Consider the following 26,492-nt stretch of genomic DNA (forward strand, 5'->3'; position numbering starts at 1 on the left):
CGACAAATTCATTGATGTCCTGGTCGGGCGCGGTGTGCTGCTCAAGATGAAAGCGGAGGTATCGCATCTTAAAACGGGGGTCAAGAATAAGACCAACGGCCAGGAGTTCCTTTGATGGTTCCCAATACTTTTCAAATTTGGCCTTCATCGGCTTGATCATGTCTTTGAGGTTCACGAGATCGCTTGGATGGGCCGCATAATGGTTTAGTTGATGTTCAACGGCCGACATCGCTCAATATCCATAATTGATGGTTGGATATTGGGTGCCACTCAACAAAACCGTTGCTAAAACAAGACCAATATAAGTGACTCGGTCCAAAATGGTCCAATAAACAAAATTGAGAAGAAAAATAAACACCAACCTTGATAAAATGGCTCAAGGAAGTTTTCCATTGAAGCCAGTTCCTCCCATTGAGCCTCGGTCGGGCAGTAGTCATACTTATCGTCTTGGATCGCTAGTTCCTCGAAGGCTAGCTTGTAGGGTAAGGAAGACTCAATCATTAGGTAAGTGGAGTTCCACCGCGTCGGAACGTCCTTACAAGGTCGTTTCTTGTTGAGTTCGATGTCAACTGCAGTGAGCGCCTTTTCAAAGGCATCCATGCGGCTTGGTGATCCGTGGATGTAATGAACACTGTTGCGTAGTTGATCAACAGCTGAACCGGAGAATTTGAGCCCATCCTTGACGATGAGGTTGATGATGTGGGCTAAGCAGCGCACATGGAAATAACACGAGGTTGCACCGCCCGGAGTAGCAGAGCGATCATCCACATATCGTCGAAGTCTAACGAGGGCTGCTGTGTTTGAGGCTGCGTTGTCAATTGTGACAAAAGCTAGCTTGTTGATAAGCTTCCAATCACGTAGTACTTGACTGAGTTGGTCGGAAATAGCAGGGCTGGAGTGCGGAGGCGGAAGTGGTTGGAAACTGATGATTAACTTCTCAAGGCTCCATTGTGCGCTGATATAGTGGGCCGTGATCACCATATATCCAGTGAGATCGGAGGCCGTCCGTAGATCGGTTGTGAGTGCAACATGGTCGGCGTCCTTTGCGATGAGAGCGATAAAGGTCGCTTTTTGTTTGTTGAACAATTTGATGCAATCGTTTCGCAGAGTCTGGCGTCCGGGCATCTTGAATTGAGGCTGAGTTTCTTTCATGAAATTGACAAAGCCTTCGTGCTCAGCCATTGCAAAGGGGTATTCATGTTGAATTACCATTTCTGCCATTCGTTTGCGAGATTGATCTTGATTGTATATCCAGACGGTGTGGCCGGCAGATTTGATCGACGAGCTAAAGTTCAAAAGACCTTGTTTCACCATGACACCGCCTTTCTCAACGAGACATTTCTTCGAGTGTCGATGGAGATGGTTTGTTCCAGCGGACGAGGCGCCTACAAGCTTCACTTCGCAGTAATTGCACTTGGCCTTCTCCTTGCCATCTGTGTCTAGAAAATGATGCCCATACCAAAGAAATTAAGAATGTTAGTATAATATTGGAATGGCTAGAGCAGGAAATATGGGAAGATTCAGGAAAGCAGAAAGATAATAACTCACCTATGAACTTGGAGAAGTGCTCCCACACACCACTCGTGAGTTTTCGCCTCTTCGATTGGCTGCCGCTGATCTCTTCTTGTGATTCGCTCTGGGTATCTGCTGGCAGTGGAGTCGGAGGCGGGTCATCACCAGATCGATTTGGTTGCATATTCGGTCCAGTGGAAGAGACTGGAATGTCGCTTTCCTCGCCAGTCGATTCAGCCATGTAGTCAAGGGTTGACACCAAAAGTTGATAGCCGAGAGTCGATAGGTGTTCCGGTTTGTAGTTGGCAAGCGGATATCTGATAGATTTGGGGGTGGTGGTTGAACGGGTGGATTCGACGGTGGTGGTGGATGCGACGGCGGTGGTGGATGCGACGGCGGTGGGGGGAGTGGTGGGGTGTGTATTTTTTTGGTTCAGTCGTGCACTGCTCTTTGGCTATGGGGGGCGGTGGGGAGGGGTGTGGGGCTGAGGAGGATGGCGGTGGGGGGGATTCGACGGTGGTGGTGGCTGGATGGTGGGGGATTCGACGGCGGTGTGTGATTCGACGGCGGTGGTGGGTGGCAGGGGATCAGTGGCGCTAGCTGTATCATGTGAGACTCACAGTGCACACAATATCCGCTTGGGTCCCCGCCCCCGGCCTATTCGGGGGTGGCCCGGCGGGACCCGACGGGCCGCCCGCCCCGGCCCGGATACAGTGGCGGGTCTGCCGGGTCGGGCCGACATTGATTTTTTCTCGCAAGGCGTCGCCCAAACCCGACCCAAACCCGGGGCGGGTTCGGGCCGCCCGCCGGCTGGCCCGCCCAATTATCATCCCTAGGTCAACCCAACCCATGCTCACCCCTACCGGGCCCAATTGGGAAAACCCAATTTCCCCACATATCCAAAACCCAGAATTAGCATATTTCACATGAGGCAGCTTGTTTGGGGCTTCCTGGGGTCCTTGTGGGGGCACATTTTATTATCTGCCATATTCATAAATTTTGTTTCCCACACACCACATGCATACAAATTTCAGATCACAGAGAAATATGCATAAAATGAGACCTCTGAAATTTTTAGCAATATTGTGCCATCAGAACATGATATATGAGGGGTGCGCAGACAGAGTAGGAAAATTACTGCTAACCGTACAGCTTTTTTGTTACAGACACAAACAGTCTGAAACTTCAAGGAATATTTCAATGATGCATATTATCTGTGCTGTTGAATTATTAGCAATATTTTTCCATCATAACATGAAATATAATGGGGGTGTGATTGGCTCAGTAGGAAATTACCACTAACTTTATAACTTTTTTGTTACACAACCAAAGAGTCTACAAATCTCAGAGATGTTTTTGTATATAATCTGTGCTATTTAAGTTATGGCAATATGATGTCATCACAACATTACATATGAGGGCTGCACATCAGTCATCATGCATTACCAACTTCAAACCTTGTGTAGACCCAGTTCCGCTGAGCTTTATATCAATTTTATTAGCTCAAAAGAACCACCTAAATTTCTCCTTTCAAATGAAGCAGGTTTTTACATGTTTCCCCTGACTTTCACATTTTTTACAGCACTTTCTGTCCAGCCTTCTGCTCCAACAGCGGCGCACGCGCCCCCCGGTTAAACCTGACCCTTGTTGTGACCGAGGTCACAGGTGTGTACTCAGCTGCGGCTCAGCCACCCGGAGGAGTTTACATCAGCCTCCTGCGGGCCCCACCATTAGCAATCCATACTGTTTACCACATGCATGCTCCTATAGGTTATGAGCCCTTAAGGCATCTTGTTAACACTTACCAGCCAGACACTGAAGAAAATTCAACCAACAAACAATCCCGGATCATTCTCATCTTCCCGAAGAACAAATACCTGTGTTTTTTTCTTCTTGTCTTACAAATCCGACAAACGATCCCGGTGTTGAAGCTATGGCCGTAGGTCAAAGAGATGAGAGATGACTCAAAGGAAAAACAACCTCGAGGATGCTCAGAGGACAACAACAAAGGGGGCCAAGGAAGCCCTCAAGGAGGGCTAGAAGCTGCTAGCTTGCGTGGCGGAAAAGCGCACACGCTACAAGAGGTTGTATGCCGTAGAGACCTCAGGGAAATGCACGCAGAAAGCAGATGAGTTTATTTCTGTCTAAGCCAGGGATATATAAGCTATTACAAGTGGAGGGGCCAGAATGTGGGACAGAAGGTGAACTATGCATATGCAATCTGGAGGGAGTGAGGGAGTGACAGGGAGAGGAGAAGTGTGACAGGGAAGGGAAAGAGGAAGAGGGAGAGACCGGTAGCACTGGAATTTCAACACCCGGACCCAGCTCATTTTCTTCTTATCCTTCAATGCTAAAACACTCAAAATTGATGGACCCCAACGCCCATGGTGCTTACAGATGGATTCAACTTTTGCTTGCAGATCTGAATATTGTCCTAGGCAGTGTGCCGTCTCCGACCTCTTATGCTCCTTTTCCCGGAGCCCGGCCTTCTTTTCAACAAGTTAGTCTCCCACAGCATTTCAACCACCACATTTCTCAGCAGCATATCATGTGTAATCAATCAACCAAACAATCTTGTGCCTGGAAGAAAGACCACAGCAAGCCCAGGCAAGGAGATTCTCATGCGAATTGCCTGCGGCCTGTTCATCCTGAGAGCCATCTGACTTCCCCAATTCCAAATCTGAATGTTCTTGACCAGAATATGATCCAACAGCCAAACTTGACCCCTGTTCAGCAAAATGATATTGCTCCCCAGAATGCAACTCTAGGTCCAACTGCAGCTCTACATTTTGACAACTTTCAATCTTGGCGTGGTGATGATATTGAGCAATCAATTCTGGACAGACAAGCAGTTTTTGACCAGCAAGAAACTCTTGAAAAGGATTGGATTCTTAATGATCACAAAAATCAGCCAATTGCCAATCCATCACAGCCTTTTGTTAAACCAGAGCCCCAATTTGATATGAAAAAGTACAGCGCTGTTGATGTTAATTGCTGGGCTAGTAAACTCTTGGAGAATGAATTTGAATACCTTCAAGCGATGGGACACAAAGCTTGAGAGGAATCTTTCTGACAGTACGCAGAGGTACACATTGATGGAAGAGCTAAACCACATCATCAAATTGATTCCCCACCTCAGCATATGGATCAGAAACCAGATAAACCAGCTACATTACATAACAGCCAGGTCACGTCTCCACAATTCCATCCAACCGACCTCAACTATCTTAATCAGCATCAAAATCAACATGGATTAGAAGATGAATCCTGCAGATACAACAATGACGCCAGCTCTAACATATTTAATGACAGCAGTGGTTTTGATGAAGGGGGTGGTTTCAATGACAGTGGTGTTTTCAATCACGTTGGCCGTTTTTCGGACAGCGGTGGTTTTGGTGAAAATTTTGAAGGTTTTGTCTACAGTGGTCTTGAAGACGGTGGTTTTGACGACATAGGTTTTAACAACGATTTTGAAGATAGCAGTGGAGGTTTTGATTATGGTGGTGACTTTGAGGATGGCGGCTGAGGTTTTGATGATGGCGTGGACTACTATTAGCCTCTACCTAAATCCCTTCATTCAACAACTATCAGTCCCCAGTTGATTCCCAGACAGCTAAATCCTTAACATCTTCATTTCCTTGAATCCGGTTCCCTATTTTCACTCAACTTTCAGCTCTCATTCAACTTGTATGTAGTTTTTCACCTCCCCTGCAGGTGTCTCAGAGCCTTGCCAAGGGGGTGGGTGTTGTAACCGAGGTCACAGGTGTGTGCTCGGCTGCGGCTCAGCCACCCAGAGGAGTGTACATCAGCCTCCTCGGGGCCCCACCGTTAGCAATCCATACGGTTTACCACATACATGCTCCTATAACCCTAAAAAATTGGTACATGGGTTGAAATGGTACATGGAGTGTAAATGATACATAGCATGTAAATTTTGAATGGTGTGTACATTTTGCATGGCGTGTACATTTTACATGTTGAATAGTTCATGTGTACATGTGTTGTGTAGAAATCCCTCTGCAGAAAATGTTTTGATCTTCATGGTGTCAGCACACCCCTTTCCTGGGGTGTGCTACTGTGCTTCCACTTTGGATGATTTTGTACTAAGGGAAGGTCTTTGACTTGCAGTCTGTTCACCAGGGAGGAATCTATGGCACTCTCTAGAGAGTGAAATACCATGATGTCTTTGTGGAACTCTTGTAGAACTTGACTATGGAGGCATATATAATGCAAGCTTGATTTCTGTTGATGCTATCTTCAAATCATCCTCACATCTACTATAACTATTGAATTAAGCTTTTTTTAGTCACAAATAAGGCATAAAACAAGCATGGCTGCAGTTAGACTCATTTGCATTGCTGAGACAGCAGTTAGAAATGACCAGGAGGGTGGGAGACCTTCAGTCAAAATGAGAAGAAAGGAATGAATTAAATTTTTGCTTGAGATGATTTTCAATTTTGTTCCTGTACTCCACCAATAAATTTAACTGGGCCACATCTCACCTGAACATATCCAGTCACAGCAATTTTCATTTTATTGTTTATTTGTTGTGAAAAGACAAGTCTAGTGTCTCTGGTCTTAATGGGTTGTGGGAGTGTTTGATGCAACGGTGGGTTGCTACTTTACTCTACGATAACCGGGGCTGTAGAGTAAAGTAGCGAGCTGCGCCTAACATTTTTACAGTTATTGTTAACGCTAGCGCGCGGATTGCCGCGTCACGGTTATCGTAACTGGCCTTTTTTTGTACAGCCGTTACTAGTAAAGTAACATGTTATTGAGAAAATTAACATTTTATTAAGCAATTAAGGGTCAAATTGGCCCTTATCAAGCAGAGCAACACTTTATTGAGCAGTGAAAGGCCAAATCAGCCCTGAAATGGCCTTTTCTTGCTCAATATGTTGATAAATACCTGCTGCTCTGCCCATAGATATCGTAGCGGCCTTGAAAAAAAAACACCCGCCCGGTGCGATATTGATATCACACCACATTTCCCCATTGCTACCGCTCCGGTTAGCGTAAAGGGACCAAAAATCGCTACAATAACGTTACAATATCGATAACCGTAAAGTAGCGACCCACCGTTGTTTGATGTTGATAATCTCAATATCTGAACACACAGAGAGAAAGACTAAGGGTTTTGCTCAATTCCAGACAGATGTGGACATTAGAAAAGGAAGGCTGGTCACTGATTATGTTGAAGTGGTCATCTGCTAACATCTATGATTAGCCAGATTTTTGGGGATGAAAATGGGAGTCCAAGCCTCCACACCAACTTCAATGTTGAAGTGTTCATCTTCCAACATCTATGATTAGCCAGATTTGTGGGGTTGAAAATGGGAGTCCAAGCCTCCACATCAACTCCAATGTCATTGGAAACGCTTGTAACATTTCAAGAAATCATGCCACAAAAATCAAACACACCACGTGTCCCATGCAGGAGAAGGCCAAATAATAACTTGTGTCAATGAATAGCTGCAGAACCAACAATGGGAAGTTACTTACGTTACGTTATCCAGCGGGATTTTTGTAACGTAACTTCCCACCGTTACCAGATAACGCGTTATCGTTATCTGGTGAAATGTTCCTGCGCTTGTTTGGATAACGTAATGGGGGGGACTTTCCGCCTTGATGCCGCAAAAAATAACGCCGATAACGCGCTAACCGCGTTATCTGGCGTAAAAGCACCGTAAAATTGGCAAAAAACCCCGCGTTATCCGCACGTTATCCTCCTAAGATTGCGGGGGATAACGTAACAGGTCTAATAAGACAGAAAAAAAATCAAAAAATCACGTAACTAAAACAACGCTGCTGTTAGCGCAACAATTGAATAACGGCACCAATTCAGTTACGTTATCCATTACTTTTTCTTACGGATAACGTAACTTCCCATTGTTGGCAGAACTACCTGCAGGTCCTCTGCTGCGTACTTGCAAAAGGCTGTGTCACAATGTCCACCATGATGGTTGCACAAAAATCATAAATCACTCACCAAGCCCCCACACAAACAACTTTACTTTTCCTGATCTAATGAACTTTTGCAGCTCCCACAACATTGGACACACTTGTAACATTTGAAGCCATCCTGCAATCACAATTACCCACAGGCCCTGCCTATATTTGGATTGTAGATCTATTGCACTACAGGAATCCAGCAGCCAGGAGATATTGTACAACTTTTTGCCACCCTAGACAGGGAGCTTGAAGCGTTGAAACACAAAGCACAATTAGAGAAGAAAACTTAATCTAAATGCATCCAAACCCTGGAGTCTGAGGTAGAAGCAACCCTTGAGGTTTTGCTTGGATCAGCATTGCCAGCCAATGAGTCTCCTGAATTATGATGGGTGGCAGGGTTGGTTGAAACTTGATTACAATTCCAGAGCGCTTGAAGATTCCTGAAGATAAGATGGTTCTGATTCACTAAAGAGAGAAACACCAGAAAAAATCTTGTGTAGACTTTATACAAGATTGTTTTGTGTTATGGTTGAAGCATACTAACATAAGGATATAAGCATAGATCAACATGTTGCAAGACTGCATGGTGTGACTTTGGAGGTGGTTTGCTGCTTGAATACACTTATGGTGTTCCAATACTGTGGTTTGTAGCAATTGATACCTTAAGGAACATGACCAGGAGCCCTTTTTTTCTGCTCACTACTCAATGAGCCCACTCTGGCATTAGAGTACAACCAAGCCAAGTAGGTAAAAAGACTCAACAAACCCTCACAATCCCTGATTCAGGCACATCACTAATCACATTCACTATATCTAACAACAGAATCCAGACTGAATTGGACACCTTGTGCCAAGCAAGCTGACAGGCTGGTCAGTGTTTGGGGGGGGGAGTCACACTTCGTGTGTGTGCCCCCCCCCCCCCCCCCCCCCCCCCCCCCCCCCCCCCCCCCCCGAGCTAGGAGGGTCCACTGTGTCTTGGCACATTTGGTAAGGCACAGGGGTTATTCTAACCATTCCAGGCAAAATATAAGAAAACAAAATTTCTGGGCAGAAACCTTAAGCAAGATTGTCGTGGACTTCCCTTGTCCTGAAACACATACAAATTTGGCCAGGTGGTGGTTTGAGCAACAGTGGGCCACTATGCTACACTACGCTATAGGGCCACTTAGTGTTAGCGTAGCGGCGCTAACAGAGGCCCTGTTTTCTTGTAGTGTTAGTGGGATTTTACACCACTAACACCAAGCTTTAGCATAGCTTTTTTTCCTGCACTAGCACTTTTTTTATTGTTAGCGCAGAAAAAAATCTGCTATGCTAACGGTTAGCGTAGCGGGATAGGAAATAACGGATTTTTGCTCCTCTATAGTGTAGTGGAATAAATTCCTGCTGCGCTAGGGCGGGAGAAACTGAGAAGAAACAAAATTCTAATTTTTTCCTGTATTTTTGTGACTGCAGGAAAAAACTGGGGTGTTATTTCTGCCCAGTTTCATCCCTGGAGTTGCGCAGGGACAAAATTGGGCTGTTTCTGCCCAGTTTTTTCCTCAGGCAAAGCTAGCGTCACAAAAGCTATGCTAAAAGTTAGTACCTCTACGCTAACGCTATCCACAAAAAATTGTAGCGTTAGCGACCGTAAAAAACCACTGCTAGCGCTACACCAGCGCTTTTTTGTATCTTAGTAGTGTTAGTGGCCAAATCTGGCCGCTAACACTAGCGCCACCGTAGCGTAGCTTAAAAAAGCTAACACTACGCTACGCTTGCGCTAATGTTAGCGTAGCTGGCCCACTGCTGGTTTGAGTCCATGGGCTCAACAAAATAATTGCCTGTGTGCAAAATATATATAGATTTTGCAGGCAGGGCAGCCCATTTGATTGGCTTTGTTTTGGTTCCGGTGTGTACTATCCTGGTTTGAATGAGCCAAATAATTATTCATTGGATTTGCAGCGGCGAAGCCGGCTTGGCCTCTAGTGTTAATCAGATCACAAAGATAGCGGAATCGCTGAGAAAAAAAGGAATAGAGGCTGGGCGCGGGAATCCCGTCCAAGCTTGTGAGAACGCGCTCAGAACGCGGCGTTTTCTGGTTTGTTGAAATAGAGGTTGTTGCTGTTTGTGCAGAGAGTAAAAGTGTCAGCAAAAGCAAGAGCGAATGACAGGGGTACAAACTGAGTAATCTGCACCCACAAGTCCCAAGTCATTTCAGTAATTTCTTTTCTTTCCTTCTCGTACTCTGAGGGGTTGAAATTGTCAAAGAGCTGGTACAGTTCGGGTCAGTCAGTCAGTCTTTTCCACTCTGAGGGTTGATTTTAAGTGAAATGTTCATTTACGGCCTGGTTCATCGCAATCTGGAAACATCCGTTCTCAGGTCCCATATCGCCGTCTCCCCAACGACAGCCTACATGGTTACGGAGAATAACGCTCAATCAATGCCAACTCAACCGAGTTCTATGGACGAGAGATTGGACGTACCCCCTACGACCCTGGGATACCGGGCTATCTTTATACCTTTTCTTTGGATGTAACTAGAGCGCAGTTTGGATTCATCACCCGGATTAGTCGCGACAAGCAGATATAAAAAGGTGGATCAACACGTACACTTGTTTCCCGCAGTTCTCCCTGATGGCCCTGTTGGATTCAAGGCATGTTAGTTTGTTAATTGGGATATAAATATTTATGGAGAGCTGGGTTGACGCACTCGTTAATCCACCCAGTATTCCCGGGCACATTTTTATTTCCCGCCCAGAGGCACACTTCGAACCCGTTGGGTGATTCAAATCCGGGGCATCGCTGAAAATCCGACGTTTATTGAATTCAGAACCCAGCTCAACACATAGGGTCGCAATGATCTAAGTGACGTGTTGAATCCGACTTACAAAGACCATCTCGACCTGCTCCATGGTCTGTCAGAACAAACAGCAAGGAAAAAAGACAGGAAGCAAACAGTGTCATTGAATAGACAGCAAAATTTATAGGAGTAGCAATATCAACACAAATTAGCTGGCGGGTAACAATCACTAACCTTTACAGGTGTAGCAATAGGAGTATCCACAAGATACGGCTTAGCTGGCGAATACTGATCACTAATCTGATTGATAAGATGAGTGTTAGAATAGTGATGAGTGAGTTATTGTTGAAGAAACAATTACATAGTTGATTACCTAAACGCACCTCAATCTGAGTATCTACACCATCCGACTCAGCTGGCGGATAAGGATCACTGTCCTAAACAATAAGGAACAGGTTTAAGATGAGAGTGCATGATATTTATGTGTGATGAAACCTGATTGATCAGATGAGTGTTAGTGTCAGTGATGAGTGAATTGATGTTGAACAAACAATGGGTTGATTTCTTGCACATACCTTTACATGTGTAGCAATCTGAGTATTTAACTCAGCCGGAAGATCAAGATCACTGTCCTAAACAATAAGGAATGGAGTTAAGATGAGAGTACATGATATGTATGTGTGATGAAATACGGACCTGATTGATACAATGATTGTTAGTGATGAGTGAGTTGATGTCAAAGAAACAATGAGTTGATTAAGAAAGGAACGGATACAATGATGGACTTTAGAAGATCCACTAAGTTTCAAGGACAACTTCGAGGAACCAACTAACTGATTTGTCCAATACTAGCTGGTTAAGATTAAGAATAACATCGAGAACTAAGTTAAGTTCAATATTGCGTGATGCAAACGGACTGGGGACACGAGACAAACAACGCGACGAACCATGGCCTTCCCGTCATAACGGCGCTGCAAGCGCGGCCCCCCGCTACTTCCAGTCTGTGCGGCCAGCTACGGAAGGGACGCACAAAGGATGGATGTATGATTACCAAGATATATTATCTAGGGATTCGAATATGATTGGAAAGGCTCGACTTACTAGGCGGGCTGATTCTACGGCGTGCGCAACCTGTTCAGCACATCGGTGATCAGGGTTGCCCGTAGCCTGGACACATCCGTCTTTCTTGTGGAAGTATTCGTAACATTGGGAGTTTTGGACAGCCGTGACGCCGACAACGACAAAAGCGGCCATCAGGATACCAACTACCGTCCCCCTCATATTCACAGTGTTTTGTATAGTGAAGAGTTGACGAGTGATGATCGCAATGTTTTTTTGGAGCGTGGATGGCCGCTGGTCAGAGGGAATGGATTGTGGTGGTGGAGATGCCTTTGCTCCCTGGATGGGCTCCTACATCTTTATAGCCTCATAATTCAACCTGGTCTTCCAACTTCCAAGTGTTTTGCCTGCGCAATGCGCCGACAGCTAACTCTGCTACCTGTTTCAATCGGTGGTCCACCGTAGTACGGTGGACCAGGACCCACACCGGTTGTGTCAACGAAAACGAAAAACGAAAAATGAATTTTCCAGCACGTTTCAGATGTAGTACATACTTACAGACCATTTTGGTCAGGCTGCAAACAGTTCGAAAACTACAGCCTGACCAAAAGAGAAAGTCCTTCCCGGGCCTTCAAAACTTGGCCCGAGGCCCACATTTTGGGTCTCCATGAGTTTTGTTTTTCGACTTCACTTCGGATTGGCTGCCGGTCCCAACTCTCCTTGGAAAACCATGTCCGACAACAGTTTTAACTTTGAACAACCATGCCTGGTTTGAAGCATGCCCGCATGCCTGGTTTGAAGCATGCCCGCATGCCTGGTTTGAAGCATGCCCACGACCGTTCCGCCCAGAACCAGCCCATGAACTCCGGGCCAGGCACACTCATCAGTGCCATGTGTAACCAGGCAGTCAGTCATACTCGAGTCAAACAAGACCTCGGATTGGCCGCTGGCCCGCGACCTATCCTGGGACAACCATGTCCAACAAGGGGTTGAACAACCATGACTGTTGCCAGTGTTGGAATATATGCTTCAAGCCCCATTTGAGTGGCCAAGCTGTATGATCTAATATCCAAAAATCACCAGTAAGACCAACTGTGTGTTTAGCTCAGTGGTACAAGAGCAGCTCTCATGAATGTAGAAGGTTGTGGGTTCAAATCCCACAACACACAATTCTTTTCACCTGAGTAATTTCAACAGCCAGTTTGGGGCAAAAATCTGTTTTGTAGACTCTGATGCAAGATGAGAAAGTCATTTGAAAGGAAATTCAACGGAGATCACATATGATTGACAATGTGAATGAGGATGTATAATAAAAAATGAGAAAGTGGTTTGAGAGATGATGCAAGATATGGAAAGAAAGCCAACAGGGAATTTGATGAGGATTCACAAGAAAATGTTAAATGTGACTGAGGATGTATAATACAAATTTAGAAAGAATTTTGAAAGACAATGTAAGATTTGTAAAGAAAGCCAGAAGGCAATTTGATAAGTATTGACAAGAAAAAAAGGTGAAGATGAATGGATTGACAAGAGGAATTGTTAATGTAAATTGGAAGAAAATGCTACAACTGTGTTGATACAGGATTGAATGGGCAATGTGGAGGGGATAGTGAATCAAACTTTGAATTAAGAGATTCCAGATAGCTCTTCATTTCTGGATTTTAGAAGGTGGGCCAGTGATCCCCAGGGCTTTACCCATTTCAAGTCCACTGCTTTTCCCAGATGTAGTGCTTCACAAACTTCATTTCCTGTGCGGCAGGAATGCTCCTTCAAAAAATTTACAATTCCTTCACTGCTGGTGTTCACATCAGACCAAGATCTAAAAGGAAACACATCAGCAAAAGAAATGGTGGAAGTCATAAGAGGATGATTGGAAAAAAAGATGATTTTTGAACACACTTGGGATCCATATCAACAATCTGGGGATCAGTAAGAGTTGGGCCCACACCCTGCAGGTCACTGACTAGGTGCTTGCCTTTAGATTGATTGTATGACTAGTGTGTGAATGCATTCATGAGTTTGAATAAATCAGGGTCCATTCCTGGCTGATTTTGAGGCACAGAAAAGTTATGTTTGCTGGAATATTTGACATAATGGCCTTCCAAGAAGTATTCCAGGAAGTGAACATTTGTTGGTGAATTGATTGGGCCATCAGCTACTAAAAAATGGCGGACAAGATGATGAATTGGAAGCAAAAATATTTTAGTTAGCATGGCATTAAACATAGGGGCAGGCTTTATGCACTCCAAATATTTACTACATGCACTCCAAAAAAGGAGTGAACTTGTGTCCACTCCAATAAATATTGGAGTGAACAAAGGTTCACTCCAAAAGTGGGCTAAATTGGAGTGTTCAGAAGTTCACTCCAATAAATATTTGGAGTGAACCTTTGTTCACTCCACAAGTGGGCTAAATTGGAGTTTTCAGAAGTTCACTCCAACATTTATTGGAGTGGAAACTTGTGCACTCCAATCTTGAAACTTGGTCTGGTTCAAGATTGGAATGCACTACTGTACACTCCCATAAATACTGGAGTGCACACCTATTTTAAATACATGCATGCACTCCAAGCAGCTCCTCCAGATCAAGAAAGTTGTGCTTTGACCCTTGGAGACTCTGCCTCCCCCCTACAGACAAACTCCCACCACACTCAGGTTCCTCCCCTTCAGACTAGGCCCCAAGGATTCCAGTGTGTCTGAGCCTATTTATCTGCTCTTTTTCCATGGGAATCACTGGCCACACTTTTTTGGAGTGCCCAGTGGTCCACACTCCAAAAGAATGGAGTGGGTTGAACTCCAATCCACAGTTTGAGTGCCTAATTTTATACTCCATTTTTTGTAGTGCACAAGTTTTCACTCCAAGAAATATTGGAGTGAACTTCTGAACACTCCAATTTATCACACTTTTGGAGTGAACAAAGGTTCACTCCAAATATATATTGGAGTGAACTTCTGAACACGCCAATTTAGCCCACTTTTGGAGTGAACCTTTGTTCACTCCAACATTTATTGGAGTAGAAACAAGTTCACTCCTTTTTTGGAGTGCATGTAGTAAATATTTGGAGTGCATAAAGCCGGCCCCTTAAACATATCACATCAGGTGCAAGGGACAATTTCTTACCTCAATGGAGTTTCCCTTTCTCTTGAGCATTTCTCTCAAATGTTCACAGTGACTGAGTTCTTTCTTGAATTGGGTAAGTTGATGGGAGAAGCCTTCATACATCAGTGCATCAGTTTCATGTTGGTGAATTGATGGGTGTGATTCATTTAACCTGACTTTTGCTACCCAGTTGTTGATGTGCTCAATTCCAACTTGAAGCTCTGTTTTCACCTGAGCTGCATAGGCTGTCCTCATGCCCCCACTTCCCACTATTTTATTAAGTTAGACCCGGTAGTTAATGGAATTGGTGATGCCTTGAATACTATTGGAAAGTTCAAATCTTGTGCCTGCTGTGGATGAGGATTTGGATGTGATATGACCAAAAGCGTTAAGCGTATCAATTGCGTAGAAGTGGGGAATAAGCTCTACAGCTTAGTCCCCAAAGACATATTATGGTCTTCCGACAGGCGAGTGTCACTAACTGTAACCTAACCACTTAAGGTTACAACAGGATGGAGGGTGGGTTGTGAAAAAAGATAAATGCTGTCCTGAAACCCAGTTGACTGATTCACCACCAATGGAAGAGCTATGTACATGTGTAATGAGGCCTCAAGATGAGATGCCAGATGTTTTGGATTGTTAGTTGGTTTTGTGAGAATACCAGCTTAGGGGAACGGTGCCTAACTCATAAATTGAGGAATACGCCGGGAACTAAATTAGCTGCTGAATCTGGTAAGCAAAAGAAAACCATTTCTGCAGTCCAAATCAGCGCCCCAGGAGTTGTGAAATTGAAATCATCTTCTGATGTAAACAGGTCCGACGCACATGAGCAGCAAGATTAGGCTTACAGAAAATCCCGGCCCAAGATCACTCATCAAGAGAATCTCAGCAAGCACCAAAGGTAAGCGGCTTCAGAGACTCATGGTGAGATGATTAGATAGATGCTAACACTCTATTCATTTATCTTAGACAGAACCGTCAAAGAAAGACAGACCAAACACCCCAATACCGCTCAAAGAGCAGGAAGAAATATTGGAAAGTGATTTGTGTTCAAAGATGGCAGAGGCTAGAATAAAACAACAGCAGCTGAGGCAAAGTTCATCTTGTAGATTGTATTGCATTGCTACGTAGCGGTATAGCCAACACAAAGTGAAAAGTCACCCAGGTCAAAAGACAAATACAAGTAAGACTCAAACAAACCTTCAGGAGAGAACAGAAAAGGAAATTTAGTGAATGATGGTTGTTGACCATGAAAGACCGCTGAAAGCCAACACTATTCTTTTCTTAATTTATCTCAGTCTCAACTTAAAAGTAGAGAGCGGCTCTGTTCCTGCTCTTAGGCACTTTTTCCTTTTTCTTTATATATCAATCTATTGTACATACCTTACATCACATAGTCTGATAAGAAAAGAAAACTCTTAGTTCTTTGAAGTTTTTCAGGTTTGGAAGCAAATTTACCACCAAGTGCCCATGATTCTGGTGTGAGCTTTGACCCAATTTTTCCAGGTGATGCATTTCTTCTTGTTATGGGTGGTGGTGATTTGGGTTGGAGTGCCCTTTTGGAAGACTTCACTATGAAAAGAAATCAAGCATTTGCTGTCAGTTGAAATGCGCAATCCAGGGTGAGACTTTAATTTCATCCATTTTCATTCCATGATATATCATGGAGTAGCTCAGCATCAAAAGAAGATAGTGAGTATGGTTTAAGACTGTAGCTCAGTGTTGGACTTGGCGCACAGTCTTTGCATCTGCCTAGGGTCCCGAGCCATCTGCCTCAACACCTGCACAGTACTGGTGCTTATTGATCATCAACAAGGGTGTATACTCCTTGTTGACCACTGCTATACAACGACTTTGACCTGGAGGAATTCCTCCTGTTCAATAACACTACTGGGAGGAGTCCCTCCCGGTTGACTTCCATACACAGCAGTCAACTGGGAGGAGTCCCTCCCGGTCGACTGCCATATCAAGCAGTTGACTGGGAGGAGTCCCTCCCAGTCGACTGCCATATTGAGCAGTCAACTGGGAGGAGTCCCTCCCAGTCGACTGCCATATTGAGCAGTCAACTGGGAGGAGTCCCTCCCAGTCGACTGCCATATTGAGCAGTCAACTGGGAGGAGTCCCTCCCAGTCGACTGCCATATTGAGCAGTCAACTGGGAGGAGTCCCTCCCAGTCGACTGCCATATTGAGCAGTCAACTGGGAGGAGTCCCTCCCAGTCAACTGCCATATTGAGCAGTCAACTGGGAGGAGTCCCTCCCAGTCGACTGCCATATTGAGCAGTCAACTGGGAGGAGTCCCTCCCAGTCGACTGCCATATTGAGCAGTCAACTGGGAGGAGTCCCTCCCAGTCGACTGCCATATCGAGCAGTCAACTGGGAGGAGTCCCTCCCAGTCAACTGCCATATCGAGCAGTCAACTGGGAGGAGTCCCTCCCAGTCAACTGCCATATCGAGCAGTCAACTGGGAGGAGTCCCTCCCAGTCGACTGCCATATCAAGCAGTCAACTTGGAGGAGTCCCTCTGTAAGCTCGGCGAGCGAGCTTCACTAATGGGGGCGCAACGGCAGGAGCAAAGCACAGGCGGGGCACAATACAAGGTCTTAACCTTGGAGGGGAGCACTTCTGGAACCTAACTAGGGATGCATTGCAAACTATTCCAGGGGAAGTGTCAGTACTTCCCTCTATATACAACAGAGAGGAGAAAGGGAAGAGGAAGGGTTGGGTGCTCACCTAGTCCAGGGGAAGTGTCAGTACTTCCCTCTATATACAACAGAGAGGAGAAAGGGAAGAGGAAGGGTTGGGTGCTCACCTAGTCCAGGGGAAGTGTCAGTACTTCCTTGCTGGACTAGGAGGGCGCGGGCCGGCGAGGTCTAAGAACTCGGTCGGAGGTGGTTTGGTGACACCCTTGTGACTCCTTTGGTGAGGTCGTGGGGTGCGAGCTCACATCCTCCCCTCCTATAAGACTGTTTGGAGGGAGTGATGTTGGTGTTGGTGGCGGCGGGGGAGTGGGTGGTGGGTCATTTGCAGGAATTGGATCCAGTGGGATCATCAGGATTGTTGGGCATGGCGTCTTGTCTTCTATGAACTCCTTCACTTTCGAAATATGAAAGACTGGGTGTTGTCGGTCCCCCGGAGGAAGCTGTAATTCAACATTTTGGCCATGGTTTGATACATTGATTATCCAATATGGCCCCTCAAATTGCGGTTTCAGTTTGTCTGTTCCTGACTGGTGTCGGTCTTGCCAATCTGCCAAGTTCAGCATTGCCCTGTTCCCTTTGACAAGTGGGGCCCGATCTTTGCACTTCTTGTTATGATGTGTCGCTTGTCAAACGCGGCTTACCCACAGTGCGTCGCAGGCATCCGCCCAGCTGCTTTTGCGGAGTTTCAGCCAGTTCTCCAGCGCCGGGATTGGTTTCTCTTTGGGCGGCGCGCACAGGAATAACCAAGGTTGGCGTCCAAAAACGAGGTCAAATGGGCTGACCCCTGTTGCCCCGTTTGTTGCGCTGTTGATTGCAAATTCTACCCCAGGTATGGCTTCCAGCCATTTGCTGTGCCGTTTGATAGTTGTTGACTGGAGGATTTGTCCAACAGTCTTGTTGGTGTGTTTGCTTTGTCCATCTGCTTGAGGGTGAAAGGCCAAGGTGATGTGAAAGTCAATCTTCATCCTTGACATCAGGGATTTCCAAAATTCAGACGTCCACAACTTGTTGCGGTTGCTGAGGATGGACCGCAGGGCCCCAAAGGTGCTGATCCATCCAGTGAAGAAACGGGAGGCCACTTTTTCTGCTGTGTCCGTCTGTACGCAAGGAATAATCTTGGTGAAACCTGATAGTTGACATGTGACTGTCAGGATCATGTCGTAGTGGTTCGATTGCTTGAGTGGTCCCACAACATCGATGGCGAGGGCAGATAATGGGAGTCGAGGTACTGATGGGGTCAACATTTTTCCGGTTGGTGCTGTGGTTGGAGCCTTTGTTTGTTGACAGATCTCGCATGAGGAGGTGAATTCCAGTACATCCTTTGCCAGTCGTGGCCAGAAGAAATCTGTACGTAGTTCATCCAACGTCTTTTGGTAGCCAAGGTGGCAAAGGTGGGCGTGGGCTTCTTTGATCAATGCGTGGCGTAGTCCAGCCATCAATTGGACCACCAGTTGTCCCTTGATGAAGAGCATGCTGTCTACCTCAACGCAATCCTCTCTTAGCGGCAAGGCTTCACCTGTTTCCATGCAGAATTTGTTGAGTTCGTAACCCTTGACAATCTTGTTCCGCAAATCCGCCAAGAGGGAAGTTCCCACCTCTGTCAATGCTGCAACTCGTGCGATGTCAGTTGATGAGGGGTACTTGTCCTTGTTGTCTTGACCTTTCCTTGATAGGGCATCTGCTACAGTATTATCCTTGCCTTTTATGTATTCAAAGGTCAGGTTGAAGTCCGCAAGAAGTTCGGTCCATTGAGCTTGTTGGCGGCTGAGGTTGCGTTGACGGAGAAGATGAGTTAACGAGTGGTGGTCGGTCATGACATTGACTTTCATCCCAAGGAGCAGCATCTTCCATTTTTGGAGGGCATGAACTACCGCCAGTAATTCCTGCTTGTGTACCGGGTAGTTCTGTTTGGCTTGCGTCATTTGTCTGGACTTGTAAGCAATAGGTGAGGCCTGTTTCCAATCAGCGCCTTGGAACAGTGCTGCCCCAAGGCCGGAGCCGCTAGCGTCCGTGAATAGCCAGAGCGGATCCTCCCAGTCGAAGTTGACGTTCTTTAGCGCGGGCAGGCTGGTCATGATCCGTTTGATGTTTTGAAAAGCTTTTTATTCAGCCTCTCCCCAGTGAAAGGACTGTTTGTCAAGCTTTGAGCTAGTCAAGGGGGTGAGTGTGCCGACATAGTTCTGCAGGCCCCATATGAAATTTTTCATCCACTGTACAGTACCAAGGAACCGCTTTACTCCTTTTGTTGAATGTGGAGACGGCCACTTTTGGATGGCTTTGACCTTGTTGTTGTCTGGGCAGATGCCCGCTTTTGAGATCCAATGTCCAAGAAACTTGATTTTTTCCCGGAAGAGTTGGGTCTTCTTGGCGCTGCAGTACAGATGGGCTTGCCTGAGACGTTTGAGAACCAATTGGACATGTTGCTCGTGTTCCTGGTGCAAGTTCGAGAAAACAACAATGTTGTCCAAATACACGACACAGATGGTATTCACAAGGTCCCCCAAAGCTTCCTCAAGGCGTGCCTGATGTGTTGCGGGTGCGTTCTAGAGATGGGCGCACGTAACCCGTTGCGGGTATCTGCTATCCGCTGGAGGCCCTTGGGTACCCGCCAGTGGATGCGGATGTCTGAGATTCTGGCAGAATCCAGCGGGTACCTGTGTATTCTGGCGGGTATCCGCTCTCCCTAGGGTATGGGAGCTGCAGCGGTCGGCAGCCATAAAGCCATTCTATGTTGCTGTCAATTGAGGGGAGTCCCTCCCGGTCAACAGCAAGATACAATAGTTGACCGGGATGAGTCCTTCCCGGTCAACAGGCATATCAACCAGTCAACCGGGAGGAGTCCCTCCCGGTTGACAACTAGACATACTAGTCAACCAGGAGGGACAACTATACACACCAGTCAACCGGGAGGAATCCCTCCCGGTCAACAACTATACACACCAGTCAACCAGGAGGAATCCCTCCCGGTTGACAAGTAGACATACCAGTCAACCGGGAGGGATTCCTCCCGGTCAACGACTATACACACCAGTCAACCGGGAGGAATCCCTCCCAGTCGACAGTCATAACAAGCAGTCGACTGGGAGGAGTCCCTCCCCATATCAAGCAGCCGACCGGAAGGAGTCCCTCCCGGAACAGCCATATCAAGTAGTCGACCGGGAGGCGTCCCTCCTGGATGACAGCATTATGCAGCAGTCAACCAAGAGAAGTCCCCCCTGGTCGACAGCCAGGAGAAGTGCCTCCCGGTTGAAGCAGTCAACTGGTAAGCACGTTTTGAGGGGCGGGTATCCAAAGATACCCGCACGGGTATCTGCCCAGGCGCGCGGGTACCCGCTGTCGGATGCAGATGCGGATGCGGATTCCAGGAAATGGCTAAAATCAGCCGCGGGTATCCAAACACGCGCGGGTACCCGGATGCAAAGCGCCCATCTCTAGTGCGTTTGTTAGTCCCATTGGCATGACAACCCATTCCATCAGGTGTAATGGTCCGGTAGACCCTCACTGGGTATGGCATTAAAAGGGGCTTGGTGGGGAGGCTGAAAGCCTGAAGAGTTCTAGGTCCAATCTGGGGGCTGTATTTCAATGAGGCTAGCAGGGAGAGACAAGGTCTCTTGTAAGCACAACAATGTGGAACACTACAAGGAAGAAGGAAGAGTACTCACCTAGCCGGGAGAGACAAGGTCTCTGCCAGACTAGGGGAGAAGAAACTTGAGAACATATACTTGGTCTGTGCAGGGGGTCACATAATGTCGTGATCCTTTGTGTGAAACCCCATCCACGGCAGGGGCTTCACAGTCTCCCCCCCTATAAAAGGGCGGGAACAATAACCAGAGTGGGGAGAGTGGACGCAAAAGGGAAGAAACAATTGTGGGAAGGGATCTGGGCCGGGTGAATTGGGAGAGAAGAAAGGAAATGGGGGGGAATGTCGCACTGTGATGGATGAGGGGCTTGTTGGTGAATGTTCTGGTTGAGGGTGTTGGGCTGTTGTAACTTTGAGTTTCTTTTGTCCTTTTGTTGAATCAGGTGCGGTGGTGTAAGAGGGGAGAAGGGGAAAAATAAAGAAACATGGTGTGGTTGAGTGTGTTGGAACTAGCATGAATTCATTTCTGGGCGCTGGCAGAATTGATGGGGACGGGGGTCAGCAGAGGGTCTTGACATACTTGAGCCCTGTAAAATGAGGGCCAGGTAAGCATCTCCCTGCATGGAGTTGATGAAGGTGCCGAGGGGTAGGGGAGGAGTGAGTGGGGACATACTCGGTGGTGGTAGGCAGGTCTTCTGGATTATCTAAGAAGTCCAATAAGGACGTTGGATAGTCCGTGGTGGCGGCATGAACAACTTGAATGTCAGCCAGAGAAAGGGTTTCCGCTTTTGTGGTGGTGGGCTCATTGTTGGAGGGTACGGAGTCCTCTTTGTCACGTCTGATGTACACAAGAGGATCATCACCGTAGTCTAACGCTTTGGCTTCTAGTTGACCCTTGATCATTGCAACAGACAACACTCCTGCCTGATCAAATGCCGGGGCTTTGTTGCTGACTCCTGCGACTCCAGCTGGGCGGCCTGTTGGGCGGCCTGCAGTGGGAGAGGTTGGTTTGCCACTTGATGGGCCCTGGGCATTGGGCCAGGCTCGAGGAGCCACATAGTTCGTCGGTTGGGGGGGAATGGAAAAGGACGGCGCAATATGAATCTTATTTTGGTCCAGTGGTCTGGGACATGCACCTGCGGTGTTCCCGCAGTAAGTCTTGCAGTAGTGGCATTTGCCAATTGAGTCCAGGTACGAAAATAGGCGCCAGAGGTATGGGGAAAGGACTCCATTGTCCTGTGGAGGAAGGGTTGAGGAGGAGTGGGATGGTATCGTGCGGGGTCGCGGCATATCAACATAGAATCCGTTGACTCGGCATTCAAATTCTCCAAAATTGAAAGGCTTCTTCTTGAGGAGCTGGAATTCTCGCACTTTAACCTGTAGTGCGTGGGGTAGACTGAGCGCAATGAACTCGGCAAGGTCAAAGTCCTCAAAGGAGGCGGTTTCGAAATTGACCAGGCTTTGGAGGGTCCGGGCACGGTTGCTGAACTCCAGGAACGATTCGGAGGGTAGCATCTTGAGTTGAACAATTGATCGGCGGATATCGGCTCGCCAGTCTTCGGGTAGACAGAATTCAAAGAGACGAGCTTTGAACTCGTCCCAAGGCTTCCCTTCAAACTTGGGCGACTCGTTTGTGTAGAAGGCAAGAAGGTTAGTATTGGTGATGAGCGCCCCAAGAATCAGGCGTTTGTCGTCGGCGTGTTTAACAGCCTTAGTCGAATAAAAAATTGACACTCCCTGCATCCAAGTGAGAAAAGGCTTGACTTGTTGTACAGGGCCTTTGAAGTGGGGGCCATCTGAGGCTTTAAACCGTGTGAGATTGATCCGGCCTTCTTCTAAGTCAGGTGTTGCAGACGAGGATTCCTGCTTCACTGAAGTGGCTTTTTCGAGTGCTCGGATGCGCTCTCGGTCGTTTCGTCGCTGCTTGACAAATTTTTTCGCATCTAGACGGCGTTGTTCGGCATCCAGGCGACGTTGTTCTGCAGCTTGTAAGCGGTCTTCTTCGGCTTTCTGCTGGGCGGCTTGCAGCTGCAAGGCGTTTGTTTGTTGGATCTCAATGACTACTCTAAGGCAGTCCGCAATGCTCATACCCTCGGTTCCGCCTTGGGAGGCGGTCGGTTCGGTGGGAGTGGTCGTGTTCTGCATGCCGGGGGTTGATGCAAGAGGAGAAGGAGCGGAGACTTGTCGATCTGGTGAGTTAAGGAGAGGGGTTGCGGCCGCTAGGGCTAGTCGATTCGCTGCGGCAAGAGCGTCTAGCCTGGCTCGTCGTCGGGCTGTTCGGAGGATCTCTTCTGGATCAGTGATGGGAAAAAGAGGGTCGGAGTTGTTGTTTCTTGTTGTCATGAAACAGGAAGGAGGTCAGGAGGTCGGATCAGGAAGACCAGGCGATGTAGGATAGGGACCGTTAGACTGCCGCCAGCTGCAGGACTACCGGACAGGGATTCCGGGACGGGGAGAGGGAGGGACGACCAGCCGAAGATGCCGGGAAAGACGACCAGCCGAGGGTGCTGGGAGAGACGACCAGCCGAGGGTGCTGGGAGAGACGACCAGCCAAAGATGCTGGGAATTTGTGGAGACCAGACAAATTTTCTGGAGTTGGATCAGATGAGACCAGGCGAGATCCTGGGGATGATGGAGTCGGATTGGTTGAGTTTTCTGCAGGTAACAATTGGTTTTGATTGGATCAAGAAAAAAAAAGTGTAAGGGTCCGGTAGACCCTCACTGGATATGGCACTAAAAGGGGCTTGGAGGGGAGGCTGAAAGCCTGAAGAGTTCTAGGTCCAATCTGGGGGCTGTATTTCAATGAGGCTAGCCGGGAGAGACAAGGTCTCTTGTAAGTACAACAATGTGGAACACTACAAGGAGGAAGGAAGAGTACTCACCTAGCCGGGAGAGACAAGGTCTCTGCCGGACTCACCACACATTCCTATATATAGACTACTACATAGGTGCATAGACCGGGCTATACAGATGATGTAGTAGTCAGTTTCCGATTCCCGCCAGTTCCCCGCGGTTCTGCTACATTGCCACATATTTACATGTTGTCCAACCTGACCGGCTTGAGACCCCCAGCCAGCGGCTGCGCACACAGCTCCTCGCGCGGCAGTCGCATCTCAACCAGGATTTGACCCATCTCCCTCCCACCATCACCATCACCTCCATCACCATCTATCATTGCTTGTACGACTCTCACTCACAGCTTATTCCGTTGAATCCCTTGCTCTCCTCCACATTGCGGCCTAACATTGTACGGCTCCAATTATTTTAAAAGCGTAAGTGTTCTTGTTTTTTCACCTGTCCTCAATCTTCAACTCCCTTTGTTGCCCCTTGCTTCACGCGGACACTGATTCCCTTCTTTCTGCAACTAGACCGCCTGCGCCTTTTCAGAAAGAAGCCGTACATATCTGTTATCTTTGCCGCTACACCACCGCTGTGGCTTCCAAACAACTCAACGGCCAACCACTTCATCCACAAATATCATCATTTTCTCATGTATCCGGGCGCGGTTTTTCTTCCTTTAGGTTCTCAACCACATAAAGCCAAGTACATATATTTCTTTGCATTTTTCTTCTGATCTGTCCTTTCCTTGATGCCTGAGCCCTGCAGTGTCTGCTCCAAATGGTGCTCCCAATCTTAAGAACTTGGTTGGGACATTGTTTGGAGTATGCCACTTGCAGGAATTGTAGCATTGAGGCAGAACTTTAGCTCAGCCAAAAATTTCTACACTAAATGCCATCGCTCACCGCTAAATTCCTTGACCTTCCTCTCTCCCTAAGCTTTGCCTTGTTTGTAAATATGACTCCAGTATCGACTGCGCGCATTCCTCCTCTTAGTGGCGTCGATCAACCAGCAAGCAAAAGACCTAACAAAAAACGGAAGATAGAAACAGAGAACCCATCTGACCCTTGTTACCCCATCCCCATTGAACAACTGAAGATGATGACAGCTGTAGAGCTTCGCAAAGTTGCCCAAGAAAACTCAAAAGGAGCTATGTCGGCAGCTGATCAAGCTGCTTTCATTGAGTTTTTTCATGAGCAGGAGCAGGCGATGGCTCTCAAAGCAATTGAACTCCAGGTCTCTATGCCAATGGTTTGGGCAGTCCTGTAAGTCAAACCCAACACCTTGCCCTCCAAAAAGAGTACGGAAAGATGAATCAAACCTGTTGCACAGCGGTCGACGTGTTGCCATTCGCGAGGCCAACTGTTGGAACCAATTCCTCCAGACAACTCAAGCCCGCAAGATCTTTCAAGCCAGTGAGGCAGCCCCCCTTGTCATATTTTCATCTTTCACCATCAACAGTATGCTCCCCTGAAAATAAAATGGACTCCTCTAACTCACAGGTGGTCGAGGCATCAAAAACAAGGATGTGATGAAGTGCCTTTCTGCAGCCTACAAGCTTTTGAGAAAGGATGAGAAGGCCGCACTCATCCAAGACATTGCGGAGGACAGCGATGAAGAAGATGAGGACAAGGAGGAACTTGCTGAAGGATGTGAAGCTCAGTTGGACACAGCGACTGTGACCAAACAGCCACACCATCGTTGTTGTAGAGGTACTGAGCTTACCGCGGCCGAGTTAGCCTTGGATGAGTATACCAATGACGAAGAGGATCCCGGTAGAAACAAATCTCGGGTTGTTGGGGGCAAGAAGCCAGCTGGGATTGTCCGTGGGACTGTCTCCAACTTGGTTCGCAAGAATCAAGTTGAAAGTGCCCTCAACCAATGGTCAGCCAAGGTGAGCACTAACCAATTGTCCAGCTATTCCACTGCTCTTGTTTGGATTTGAAAATTTCTCAAATGATTCATGTTAGGCACGAAATGTTGCCACAACGTGCTGCTGTGAGATTGTGATGTTCGCAGTCTCAAAGCACTTATCAACCAACTGCTTCCGTTTGGAGCGGTGCACACCAGGAGCCTTTAAGCCAAACTAAGAGATGAGCTTAATGGATGGAAACAACCATTATTCAGCTTGCCTCCAGGGACTTGTCACAGGTAACTTGGTTGGAGAGCTTGCTGTGGCAGATAAGGTCCCTGGAAATTCCAGTAAGTGTAGCGGTTATTTTCATTCATCCAACCCCTCCACTTTTATATGTTTGCCTTGCGCAACAGTGGGTCAGCTACGTTAACATAGCTGTTAGCGTAGCGTAGCGCAGCGCAAATGTGCTCTTTTTTAGTGTAGCGTTAGCGCAATTGCGCGCATCTGCGCTAACGCTACGCGCAAAGGATGCAAAGCTATTTTAGCTCTTAGCGTAGCGTTAGCGCAGATGCGTGCAATTGCGCTAACGCTAAGCACGCAAGGCGCAAAAGAGCGCGCGCTATGCTGCGCTAAAGCGTTTTTTGCGGCAAGAAAGGTGCCTTTTTTCCGCTAAAAGCGCCTTAGCGCAACGTAGCGTAGCGTAGCAGCTGTAGCGTAGCGCTAACGCTAAACAAAAATTGGTATGCTGTTAGCGCCGCTGAAAATTAGCGAAGCGTAGCGGCGCTAACAGCGCGCTAACGCTATTCAAAAAAGGTTGGCGCTTTTTGCCACTACGCTAAACATTAGGGCTAAAATAGCGTAGTTTAGCGTAGCGGCCCACTGTTGCCTTGCGTCCCGCTCTGATTATTCTTCACTCACTTATTTTCGTCTTGCATTGATCTGCACCCACCCCCACACCACAGATATCTCAACACTCCTCCTTGACCTGAAGGATGGACTCATTAGCCTCTGTCAAATCACATCCTTACACGCAACAAACTCCCAGAAAAACTGTCCTCCCCCCAGCCTTGATGACCCTTCTGTTTTGCCAGGCCAAGAACCTTCACTCAACAATTTAAACAA

At 47.2% G+C, this 26,492-nt stretch overlaps 3 protein-coding genes across 3 annotated transcripts; 1 reads left to right on the forward strand and 2 right to left on the reverse strand.

Moving 5' to 3' along the window:
- Positions 1-4,765: 4,765 nt before the first annotated feature.
- PtA15_18A246 (uncharacterized protein) lies at positions 4,766-5,416 on the reverse strand (the record flags this gene model as incomplete). Its single annotated transcript, XM_053164766.1, has 2 exons — positions 4,766-5,058; positions 5,398-5,416. The coding sequence occupies 2 exons, from the start codon at positions 5,414-5,416 to the stop codon at positions 4,766-4,768; spliced, it is 312 nt and encodes a 103-aa protein (XP_053028743.1).
- A 4,102-nt stretch (positions 5,417-9,518) lies between these two features.
- PtA15_18A247 (uncharacterized protein) lies at positions 9,519-11,521 on the reverse strand (the record flags this gene model as incomplete). Its single annotated transcript, XM_053164767.1, has 9 exons — positions 9,519-9,561; positions 9,640-9,710; positions 9,783-9,850; positions 9,925-9,977; positions 10,051-10,080; positions 10,151-10,242; positions 10,329-10,355; positions 11,188-11,253; positions 11,342-11,521. 9 exons carry the CDS (start codon positions 11,519-11,521, stop codon positions 9,519-9,521), a joined length of 630 nt encoding a protein of 209 aa, XP_053028744.1.
- A 13,525-nt stretch (positions 11,522-25,046) lies between these two features.
- Positions 25,047-25,612, forward strand: PtA15_18A248 (uncharacterized protein; the record flags this gene model as incomplete). Its single annotated transcript, XM_053164768.1, has 2 exons — positions 25,047-25,409; positions 25,535-25,612. The coding sequence occupies 2 exons, from the start codon at positions 25,047-25,049 to the stop codon at positions 25,610-25,612; spliced, it is 441 nt and encodes a 146-aa protein (XP_053028745.1).
- Between the last annotated feature and the right edge of the window lie 880 nt (positions 25,613-26,492).

The sequence above is a fragment of the Puccinia triticina genome, chromosome 18A (assembly GCF_026914185.1).
Source record: "Puccinia triticina chromosome 18A, complete sequence".
NCBI lineage: Eukaryota > Fungi > Basidiomycota > Pucciniomycetes > Pucciniales > Pucciniaceae > Puccinia > Puccinia triticina.